The following is a 12,500-nucleotide window of genomic DNA, read 5'->3' on the forward strand; positions in this document are numbered from 1 at the left end:
TGCAATAAAACGGGGGGAAAGTGTGACTAAATTCGAATATGGAGTAGTTATACTTACAGGACTCGAAGTTGTCGGAGACCAGCAAAATCCGCCTTTGTGATTTTAGTCAGATTATTCGCGTTAAGGTCACTGCAGAGACACAAGAAGGAAAACCTGCCATGGACTACTATGTTTACGCCACACTGAAGCAGAAAAGCACGGCGACTTCTAAAGCATACCCTGCATGATTTCACTGAAATCAGCAAACAGATTTGGACCGTATAGCGTGAAGGTTAGATAACGGTTATAGATTTCAGAGCATAACACTTTGTTACTGTGTTTTAGAAATGTTTGGCGTTTTGATCAAACTTGTGACTGCCAGAGTTTAATGGGGCATAGCAAAAACGTTAAATTGGTTCTGACTGAATTCTCGCCAGGAAGCTGCAATGGTCGCTAATGCACGCAAATGTCTTTTTTTTTTTTTTTTTATGGCCTCTGAACTGCACTTGTTAAGTGCTCCTTGCTAAGATGGTTTGACGGCCCGTCCTGAACCGAAGGAGAAACGAGAGGCACAGATCGGTTAAAAGTTGACATGCAACCGGTGACATGCGGCCCCGTTTTGCTGTTATGATGGGTCAGTGTGGCTCAGTGAGATCTGACCTTGACCAAATGAACACGACTGAGCTGGACACAATAAACTGATATCTGTGGTTTCGTAGAGGGCGGACAAATCATGCATGTTAGACATTACACGAATAAACTTTTTACTAAATGTTTCCATTTCGGCGGGGTAAGAACAACGGAGCCCGTCAGTAGGTCTACGGCGTGAGCGGAATAGAAAGGCAGAATCTTGCTTTGATAACACGCCACCTAAAATAAAGCTTTTTAACGACGAACCAGCGAGTGATCTGGCTTCACGGCAACTATTTACTTATTTACACCGAGCCACTTACAGCCGCTCCGCGTTGCGGGGAAGGCTCCGCGGCACGCTCCGCAGACCTTGCCCGTGGCAGTCCACCGTTGTCCCGGTGCAGGAACATTGCGTCGGGCAGGGCTGAGAATCAGCCCCGCCGCACACCGCCAGGAAAACTCCCAAACACGCTGCTGCTGCGAACACACACATCGCGGGCTCCCCGGACTTCCTCGAGCCTTTGTGTCACAAAAAGATGGGCAAAATTCCCGACTGGAAGCAACGCTAACAAACCCAAGTGGTTTATTTCCAAAAAAGGAGAGGTGATGGTACAATGGCTTGGCACAGCAGTAATCTCTGTAGAACAGTGATCTACAAAGGAGAGGGAACCAGTTCTCCTCTGTACAAAATGTTTTCTTATACTTTACAAGGAAGAACGGGTTATAATTAGATCCAAATAGCTCCTGTCTGGAGGTCTTGCCCTTGTAGCGCGTGAATCTGTCCGTTCAACTGTTTAATCGCTCCTCAGGAGCGACGCGAGCGCGGCGCGTCGAGAGTCCAAATCGCCGCGACTGTGCCGCAGCCAAAGTTTAACAAATCCTCGGGGGAGCCTTGCGTGTGCCGTACCTCACCGACGCAGTTCTGCTTTAAGCCGGACCGAAACCAACAGCAGCCGCGCAGACGAACAAACGCTCCACGGAGCAGGTAGAGGACGCAGAGCGCAGATGTACCGCCGCGTGCCTGGACGCACACCCCAGTCAAGTTTGCTCCTTCACGTGAGTTTGGAGTGATGTCCGCGCCCTCATGCATCTGTCATCCTGTCGCGCACAGTCACGAGATGGTCAGTAGCCCACCGCTCGCCACACATGCCGCCTTTCAGCGTGAGGGATGTGGCGACGGGATACTCGCTGCTCGGGTCTGGCTCGTTCCGTGAGTGGAAAGCTGGTTGTCGACTGAACCGTCTAAGAGCGTCGCTTGAATGCTTCGTCGAAAGTGCATGTCCCCTTCCAGCACCTGATGGCTTGTGTGTGCGTGCGTGCGTGTGTGTGCGTGCGCGCGCGCGCGCGCGCGCGACTACAGAGCAAAGGCGGCGCCTCTAGAGTGCACACCAGGCTGCCGCGCCGATAACACTCAATAGCGGCCACACAGATTTTAGACTGCGCTCCAGACAGACCCGAACCGAATTACGATCGAATCCAGACGTGGGTTGTTTTAAAGAGCATGTGATCTTAAGCTTGCAGTTCGGATGAAAATTAATTAGGCAAATACTTCAAAAGAATAGACTACAATCATTGGGGTGGTTTTTTTTTAAAAATCAATATCAAGAGATAGTGTGTAAAGGTGTCGCTTTTTAGTCGCTAAAGAATCTCTACTTTTTTCTCTAAAATTACCCTGTCCAACATCTTCCCCAGCGCGTGTCACTGTTAACTCTGTCCTGCGGAACTTATCCGACGCTTCGATATTTCTAACTGGACCACGGATGCAAGCCGACGGTATGGTTTCTGCTCAACACTTGGACTTTCACTGACCAACATGGACTTGCGCTATATACATGGCGAGCAGCTCCGCCCTCGCAGGCAGCCCGCCGCCGGTGCGCCGCCGCGCCTTCAGCCTTCTACGGGGCGGTGTGGCGCTACACACGCGTTTGACGCGCTGCTGACACAAATGGAGGGACTACTCCATGGGTTCCGAAGAGTGGTGGTGTGCGCAGTGTGCGCATGAGGGGGAGGAATCGTTACAATTATTGTGCGATATTGCCCAATCAGAATGGCACGTAAGAGGTCTCCGCACCACTATATCTGTGTTATTGTCATACATATGGGAGTGATGCGCGTTTAATTACAGGGGCTACTTACGAGGGTCAGTGATGAACATCTACAGATATAGATCTTAATTGCAGTTAACAAAGAGCCAAAGCTCCACAGGTTCACACAAAGACAGACAAAGGAGGTGGCCAGGAGAGCAGAGGAATGAACCACTGACCAGAATGCACCTGCAGGCTAAAGAGAGGTCAAGGGTCGACTGGAACGTGTGTGAAGCTATGAAAGACCGCATGCATGCACATGCACAAACTGTACGCTACTGGGGTAAACAGAACCACAGATAATTCCACACTTTAGCATGCATCTTAGCAACTTCAGTATGATCCAAATAGCAGCGATAAATGGAGTCTTCCGAATGATAATGCACTCAGCTCTGCTCTTAAGAAAGCCAGGAATGCGGGTGGGCACGCATACGTGTGTGTGTGCGCGCGTTTGTGTGTGAAATCCACTAACAGAGCTGATCAGCATCTTAATAACAAAGGAGCATTTAAACACATTGCTCTGAGTAACAACATTTTCAGATATCCATCTTTACAGTACCTGCATATGTGTGTGTGTGTGTGCATGCATTTGGTCACACGTTTGTCTGTAGTGTGACACTTTACATGTAGTGAGTTTTCAGTAGTTGAGGGGAAAGAAGAAACTTTATGAAACCTCATTTAAAAACTTTAACTTGGGCGGCAAGTTCCTGTTAACTCTAATGTTCAACCTAATTCTGCCTCTTACCATAACCCTTACCCTAACCTGGTAAAAGTCTCTCTCCCTCTCTCCTCTTTTCCCTTTCGTGATTAAATTAACAATACAACTACATTTCTGTAAATATGAATCCCCTGAAAAAGTCTTCATAACGTTTTCATAACATGTTAAATTTTAAAAAACAGACCGAACATACACATAGCCCTATTAATTACATAACAAACATCGTTTTACTTCCTTACTCTTAGTCTGGAGGTTTTAGCTGACCGCAACGCTAAATGTCTGAGGAGGGTTAGCGGGAGAGTGGGGTGGGTGAGTAAGGTGTTTGTGTCAGAAGGTGTTTGTCAGATGGAGACGTGTGCAGTGTAGGTACTTCAGGATTTTTCTTGTTGATTGCTGTGTCAGAAATTGTGTGGTGAAATAGGCATGCTTATTTGTGCTAAAGGAATTCTTTGTGTGTGTGTGTGTGTGTGTGTGTGTGTGTGTGTCTCATATGTTGCTGTGGTTATGACCATGTTTGTTTGATTGGTGTGAGGTTGGTTTCCATTGAGACATACTGTTGTTGCTGTCTGCTTATTGTGAACAGTAATATAGGATTTACACTTTAATCCCAGTTTCAGGATTGATCACCGTCTCCCAAGATGAGCATATGTTTCAGCTCTGTCTACAACGGACATAAAGAATTCTCATCAACATCACTAATGAGAGATGAGCTACAGTGGAAAGTATTCTCACATCACCCACAAGTAATACCTGAAACACCCATACACACACACCCACACCTCACTCTCTCACACACCCATACACACCCACACCTCACTCTCTCACACACCCATACACACACACACCTCACTCTTTCAGACACCCATACACACACACACACACACACCTCACTCTCTCACACCCATACCTCACTCTCTCACACACCCATACCTCACTCTCTCACGCACACAGACACACACACACACACCTCACTCTCTCACACACCCATACACACACCTCACTCTCTCACACACCCATACCTCACTCTCTCACACACCCATACACACACACCCACACCTCACTCTCTCACGCACACAGACACACACACACCCACACCTCACTCTCTCACACACCCATACACACACCTCACTCTCTCACACACCCATACCTCACTCTCTCACACACCCACACACACACACACACCTCACTCTCTCATACACCCATACCTCACTCTCTCACACACCCATACACACACACCCACACCTCACTCTCTCACGCACACAGACACACACACCCACACCTCACTCTCTCACACACCCATACACACACCTCACTCTCTCACACACCCATACCTCACTCTCTCAGACACCCATACACACACACACACACACACACCTCACTCTCTCACACACCCATACCTCACTCTCTCACACACCCACACACACACACCCACACCTCACTCTCTCACACACACAGACACACACACCCACACCTCACTCTCTCACACACCCATACACACACACCCACACCTCACTCTCTCACGCACAGACACACACAGACATTCCTTTTGCCATTGTAGGGTATTTTTAAGCCATACTAACTGCTAACATAAGATTTATTCATAGGATTGAGCCCTTTCTGGAAAAGATGCTCTGACAGGAGTGCATAAAACAAACCTTACCAAACCATTCTAAGAGGAGACACAAAGTCAAATTAATATCTGTGAGGTTATGCTACAAAAAGAGGTAGAGACACACAAATTGTACGTGTGTTCATGTGTATGAGAGAAAGTGAGAGTGAGAGGGAGAGAGGAAAAGAGAGAGAGAGAGACACAGAATCTACATGTGTCTTTAATTAGTAAAACAATAGCAAACTATGGCATAGCAGTAATGTTGATGTCATAAACCCCAAGTAAGCATGCAGAATTGGAATATTAGTCCAAAAACACGTCCAGTCAATTCTCTCTCTCTCTCTCTCTCTCTCTCTCTCTCTCTCTCACACACACACACACACACACACACACACACACACACACACACACACACACACACTCTCTCTCACACACACACACTCTCTCTCTCTCTCTCTCTCTCTCTCTCTCTCTCTCTCTCTCTCTCTCTCTCTCTCTCACACACACACACACACACACAACCCAGCACAGCTGGCTGTAAATATCCAGGTCTCTTTTCTTTCTCTCTCTCTCTCTCTCTCCTTGTCTCTTCTTTCTCGAGCTGATAAAGGCTTCACTGGAACTGTTCCACAGAACCAGAAATGAAGGAGTACTAGTGGGCCCATGACACTCAGCAAAGTTAAGCTCAAATAATAAAACAATACACCTTTCCTCTCTTCTGCGCGCACACACACACACACGCATCCACTTTGCAGAAAAGCTTGTTTTGGAACCTGTCTGACCCCCTGTCTGTATTCGAGTTACTACATCTACTATCGCCGTGACAACCGTGGTGTTTTCATTTGGGCTTTTCACCTGGAGGCCTTTTTAAAATTTGCCCAGAAAAGCTGCATCATCGAGAGCCTGATATCTGCTCTGACACACGGACTGAATACAGGAGAGAAAAAAAGAGAGATATTTGTAGGAGGAATGAGAGGAGACAATGAAACAGATAAAGAGGGAGGGGGAGGACGACTGAGAGAGAGAGAGAGAGACAGACAAGGAGAGACAGACAGAGTGTGGGAAAAATCAATAAGACTCCTACTCCAAATCTGTCTGAGTCTGCAAAAGAAACAATCAGCCACCTCCCTCCTGCTTTCCTTCTCTTTCTTTCTCTCTCTCTCTCTCTCTCCCTCTCTCTCTCACACACACACACAGGACAAATAGAAAAGACCTACTCTAAACCTCTCCACCATCCAAGCTCCAAGCATATCCGCAGAAACACACACACAGTGCAGAAGTGAAGTAGGCACCCCATTTTCAGTCCAGTGAAAGCTGTCCTCGGTATCATTCAAGGGACAGAAAGGAAGGAAGTGAAAAATAAAAACTGAGATAGAAAAGAAAAGAAAGAAAAAGAAGAATGCAAGAATTAAGAAAAGGAGAGAGAGTGAGAGAGAAGGTAGAAAGAGCAGCTCTTGTACTCCACCCTTTCCTGGGTTAGACTATAGAGAGCTTCCCTCGAGTGCTTCTTTCTTTAATGGCCCTTTGAGTAAAGACTGTGTGTGTGTGGTAAGAATGAATGGTATTGCTGATTGTTTAGTGAAGTCCAGAGTAATAGCCAATAATAACCACTTGAAATAGCCACTTTTCCCCCATTTCCAGAGCCTGTACTGTACACAAAGGAACGACGGAGCGGCACAGAGGAGAAAAGAGGAAAAGATGAACAATGCCTTGGCACAGACACATTCATCTGTGCTCTGGTGAGGTGGCAGTGTGTGTGTGTGTGTGTGTATATGGATGTGTGGATGTGCAGGTGTGTGAATGTGTGTATACAAAATCTACTATGGCGAGACTGCATGAACCATGAATCATGCACAAGTTTGTGTGTGTGTGTGTGTTTGTGAGTACAAATGGTTAAAAGAGGCATGGCTCTGATACCTCAGTATAGTTAGTTAGCACTTAATTGATCTTGAGGGAAATTGCAGGTGAAACTGAAGAGTGGCATGGACCCCTGCGTGGCGGTATAATGAACATGACCCCTCTACCAAGTGATGATTAATAGTCATTTGATAGACAAAGACTATCAAACACATACGCCAGTGGACTTCTGCCTAGTGAAGGTCAGGGGTCAGAGTGTGTTGGCTACAGGATATGAGCGTGCTGAACATATACCTGCTTAAAAGGCAACGGCCAAGCATCATGCATTTGCTCTGACCACTAACTACATACTTACTACATTTAAGGTTGCAGTTACATTTGAAAATGAATGCATTTGAGTCCTGGGCAGCCCACTGCATGGCCACGTCTTGATTGACAAGTTTTCATGGTAGATATGTTCCAACAATATCTAACAAAATCTATACCAACACCAATGCTGTACGCTGGGCTAAATGTGTTGCTGGGGTTTGCGCATGTGGGTTGGCATTTCACAGTAGCACCAGAGTTCATTTAAACTGAACTGATGCCATCGACTTCAAATGCACCCTTAGTGTTGACTGAACACTGTACGGAAATGACCAGTGCAAGTAGCACAGGATGCATTCACACAAGAACAAAGCATAATTAACAGGAATCAGTATGAAAGGTGAACGTCTGCACTCAGAGGTCCGCTTACATTAAAGTGTTAACTATTAAAAGTACCGAACTATTAAAAGGAGTCATATGTATGCATTTTGCTATTATTATTATTATTATTATTATCATCATTATTGCTGGCAAAGGTGTACATTTCATTGGCACTAATGTAATTAAGTACAATATCAATTTACTGAATAGTGATCCATAAGTATAGTACTGGAGTACTGGAAATTTACAGTCTCATGGCCACTACAGAAATTGCATGATTTTGTGTGTGTGTGTGTGGGGGGGGGGGGGGGGGGGGGGGGTGTATATGCTCCCACTCATGGTAGTGTATGTGTGTGTATATGCTCCTACTCATGCTAGTATGTGTATGTGTGTCACAGTGTGTCCGGTGCCACCTGTCTTTTGTGTGTAAGGTAGCAGGCAGAAGTTTGGTTAAAGGCTTCATTCATCTTCATTACTGAGCTCAGACAGACATACACATTCACATACATTTATTTTGCATAGCCTTCATTAACTGCATATTCCATATGTGACTGTGTATTTACAGGAGAAACACCTCCAGCATCCCCCTGCAACCCACTCGTTTGTAAGGTTTAGGATTTTGCTTTAACATGCTGTCATGCTGCTGAAGGTTAATATGGGCCTTATATATGATTAGAACATTTTCTATATTGCATCACTGGTAAAACTTTACAGGCTGACAGGACGTACACGAAGTCCCTGTTCCTGTCCCAGTAGGACTAGTCAACAGGCTGTGTGTGCATGTGCACACAAATATTGATTAAACTTGACGTTTTTCAGCAGGAGGAAGTGAGCACTTCAAAGCTGACTTTTACACCTCTCACTCGTACAAACACACACACACACACACACACAAACACACACACACACAAAAACTCACGTACACGAGTACACACACACACACACACAAACACACACACACACAAAAACTCACGTACACGAGTACACACACACACACACGCACAGATTTCTACATCAAACACTGGTGGTGTTTGCTCTGAAAATAAGGCTGCTGTGTAGCCAAGAGCTTCGTTTCCTACCCTGAGTCACAAGTGAGATAAAGAGTGAGAGAGAGATGGAGGGGACCCCTTTGTTGATTAAAAAACAACTTCCATTAGACTCTATGATGCTAATAGTTAGCTTTAGCACACAAATGACTACTGTTTAATGATGTTACTGAATCCAGTGGAGTTAACAACATCTAAACAGATCAATTCTGTTCATCTTCTAATCAAGTCTGCACACACTGATCACAAACATGTACCACACAGCTGCTGTCTGTAAAACCCCTTTTGTTTCATATCAAATGGAAGCAGCTTGCAATCAATGGGAAGTTCATGCTTCAGAAAATTAGTGTGAACTCAAACCATGTGCTATGGACACACACACACACACAGACACAGACACACACACACAGACACACACACACAGAAAAGTGACCAAGCATTCACTGGAACACATGTTCCTCCTGCAGAGTGAGAGAGAAGGAGGAGAGAGAGAGAAATGCCACCCTGGCAGATAAGGCCCTCACAGGCCACAAGCCAGCCTCAATTTCTCTCTCACTAATACACACATACACTCAAACACACACAGTGGGGCCTCATGCCAGACTCCGACTGTGCTGGTCCACTGAACCACTCACTGAGCTCGGGTTGAGCCAAACACACACACCCACACACACACACACACACACACTTTCTCTGTCTCCTATACACACACAAACACACTGTTGGCAGCAGCGGGTCATCAGGCAACAGATGGTTGCACTGAATGAATCTCTCATGAGAGATAATTGATCTGGAAAGAACCGAATCCTAACCATTCACAAACCAAATATCAGCCACAATAACATCACAGAACCCTTACTAAACTCCGAAGTAACTTAATCCCAGCGATATCAGGGAAATGAATCCCACCAAATACTAACTAATACTACCAAAAACTAATACCACAAAAATACTAACAAATACCACCAAATACTAACACTACCAAAAACAAATACCATCAAATACTAACAAATACCACCAAATTGTAATTAATATTACCAAATACACATGGAATGGTTCCAAATACTAACAAGCTGCTTCTTGCGTTTTGCAGGCTTCTGCTTAGGCCTGGTGAGAAATGCTTCCATCCATGTTGGAGTTCTCCATGTCTGTTCCTCTGCTGTGGGTGGAGACACAGGGGTGTTGTGATGGCTGTGCAGAGACAGAGCTGGCCACCCTAAGACCGCACGCTGCTGCCCTGGACTGAACGACTCCCCCCACACACGTCTGAGCCAAGACGTGAGCAGAAACGGTTACGGGGAAGCACGCTGAATATTCTGCGCGCGCACACACACACACACACACACACATTTTATAGGCACGTATGCATGTTCTGGAAGTTGGGCTATTGAGAATTTCCTTTAGGGTGAGTCTATAATTTACCCAGGGAGAACTAGTCTACTGAACCAGATCACACAGAGAGAGAGAGAGTCCGAATCATTATCAGGTTTATGTGTATTGCATAAGAAGTTTCTTTTATATATTCAAATATTTTGCTTTTGGACATGACACACTCCCACACAGACAGGGTTTAATACCTCCTCCTCCGTGCTCTGTCTCCCGCTCCCACACATGCTCTCTAGAGAATGATCTAAACTCCTATAAGGAGACGGAGAGACAGGGAGTGTGTGTGAGGGTATATGTGCTTTAAGATTTGGATCAAGTTTTGATTAGGAGCAGATGAGAGTTTTAAGGTATTGATGCTTCTGGTAAAAATACAAGCTATTAGACCTGTGGCACAGTTTCCACTGCTTCACACACACACACACACACACACACACACACACACTATTCACAGAAAGCTGAGCAGTAGAATACCCAAGGCTCTCTTTTAAGATTTAAGCCAATCACTGCCCTAACCTTAAAGAACAAATCAACACACTAAAGTGGACAACAAAAAGCCTTTAGAGAGTCATAGACAGAAGACAGTACAGTTTCTGCACGTTTGATCAAAACAGCAGAGAAAGGAGTAGTGCTATAATCATCATAGTGATGTTAGTCATGTCAGTAGTGTTATAATCATGTCATAGTGCTAAAGTCATGTCATTGTAGTGTTATAGTTGTGTCATAGTGTTATAATCAGTGATGTAAGTCATGTCAGTATTGTTAGTCGTGTCATAGTAGTGTTATAATCATGTCATAGTGCTATAGTCATGTCATTGTAGTGTTATAGTTGTGTCATAGTGTTATAATCAGTGATGTAAGTCATGTCAGTATTGTTAGTCGTGTCATAGTGCTAGTCATGTCATAGTGTTATAGTTGTGTCATAGTAGTGTTATAATCATGTCATAGTAGTGCTATAGTCATGTCTTTGTAGTGTTAGTCATGTCATAGTAGTGTTAAAATCATGTCATAGTAGTGTTATAGTCATGTCATAGTAGTGCTATAGTCATGTCTTTGTAGTGTTAGTCATGTTATAGTAGTGTTAAAATCATGTCATAGTAGTGTTAGTCATGTTATTGTAGTGTTAAAATCATGTCATAGTAGTGTTATAGTCATGTTATTGTAGTGTTAGTCATGTTATAGTAGTGTTAAAATCATGTCATAGTAGTGTTATAGTCATGTCATAGTAGTGTTATAGTCATGTTATTGTAGTGTTAGTCGTGTCAGTTATGTCATTGTAGTGTTATAGTCATGTCTGTAGTGTTAGTCATGTTATAGTAGTGTTAAAATCATGTCATAGTAGTGTTAGTCATGTTATTGTAGTGTTAGTCGTGTCAGTTATGTCATGTCATTGTAGTGTTATAGTCATGTCTTTGTAGTGTTAGTCATGTTATAGTAGTGTTATAATCATGTCATAGTAGTGTTAGTCATGTTATTGTAGTGTTATAATCATGTCATAGTAGTGTTATAGTCATGTCTTTGTAGTGTTAGTCATGTTATAGTAGTGTTAAAATCATGTCATAGTAGTGTTATAGTCATGTTATTGTAGTGTTAGTCGTGTCATAGTTAGTTATGTCATTGTAGTGTTATAGTCATGTCTTTGTAGTGTTAGTCATGTTATAGTAGTGTTAAAATCATGTCATAGTAGTGTTATAGTCATGTTATTGTAGTGCTAGTCGTGTCATAGTTAGTTATGTCATTGTAGTGTTATAGTCATGTCTTTGTAGTGTTAGTCATGTTATAGTAGTGTTATAATCATGTCATAGTAGTGTTAGTCATGTTATTGTAGTGTTATAATCATGTCATAGTAGTGTTATAGTCATGTCTTTGTAGTGTTAGTCATGTTATAGTAGTGTTAAAATCATGTCATAGTAGTGTTATAGTCATGTTATTGTAGTGTTAGTCGTGTCATAGTTAGTTATGTCATTGTAGTGTTATAGTCATGTCTTTGTAGTGTTAGTCATGTTATAGTAGTGTTAAAATCATGTCATAGTAGTGTTATAGTCATGTTATTGTAGTGCTAGTCGTGTCATAGTTAGTTATGTCATTGTAGTGTTATAGTCATGTCTTTGTAGTGTTAGTCATGTTATAGTAGTGTTATAATCATGTCATAGTAGTGTTAGTCATGTTATTGTAGTGTTATAATCATGTCATAGTAGTGTTATAGTCATGTCTTTGTAGTGTTAGTCATGTTATAGTAGTGTTAAAATCATGTCATAGTAGTGTTATAGTCATGTTATTGTAGTGTTAGTCGTGTCATAGTTAGTTATGTCATTGTAGTGTTATAGTCATGTCTTTGTAGTGTTAGTCATGTTATAGTAGTGTTAAAATCATGTCATAGTAGTGTTAGTCATGTTATTGTAGTGCTAGTCGTGTCATAGTTAGTTATGTCATTGTAGTGTTATAGTCATGTCTTTGTAGTGTTAGTCATGTTATAGTAGTGTTATAATCATGTCATAGTAGTGTTA

General features: G+C 43.4%; 1 protein-coding gene and 1 long non-coding RNA gene across 6 annotated transcripts in view; one reads left to right on the forward strand and one right to left on the reverse strand.

Annotated features, from left to right (window-relative positions):
• slit2 (slit homolog 2 (Drosophila)) overlaps positions 1–2,402 on the reverse strand; it is a 76,733-nt gene extending 74,331 nt beyond the window's left edge. For 3 of the 5 annotated variants that reach the window (XM_027025309.3, XM_081714697.1, XM_027025308.3), the window contains exons 1-2: positions 933–2,402; positions 58–129 (exon numbers count right to left, since the gene is read on the reverse strand). In XM_027025309.3, coding sequence (XP_026881110.2) covers positions 58–129; positions 933–1,102 — 242 coding nt within the window. In that variant the 5' untranslated portion in view covers positions 1,103–2,402. The remainder of the gene's footprint in view (positions 1–57; positions 130–932) is intronic. The other 2 variants (XM_027025311.3, XM_027025310.3) reach the window with 1 other exon arrangement.
• On the forward strand, positions 1,529–10,438 carry LOC145657912 (uncharacterized). The gene is made up of 4 exons (XR_014123863.1): positions 1,529–1,665; positions 4,023–4,154; positions 6,662–6,759; positions 9,704–10,438. It is a non-coding gene; the product is annotated as an uncharacterized LOC145657912 (long non-coding RNA).
• The last annotated feature ends 2,062 nt before the right edge of the window (positions 10,439–12,500 follow it).

Source organism: Electrophorus electricus, chromosome 5, assembly GCF_041902795.1.
Source record: "Electrophorus electricus isolate QZ-2024a chromosome 5, ASM4190279v1, whole genome shotgun sequence".
Classification (NCBI taxonomy): Eukaryota; Metazoa; Chordata; class Actinopteri; order Gymnotiformes; family Gymnotidae; genus Electrophorus; species Electrophorus electricus.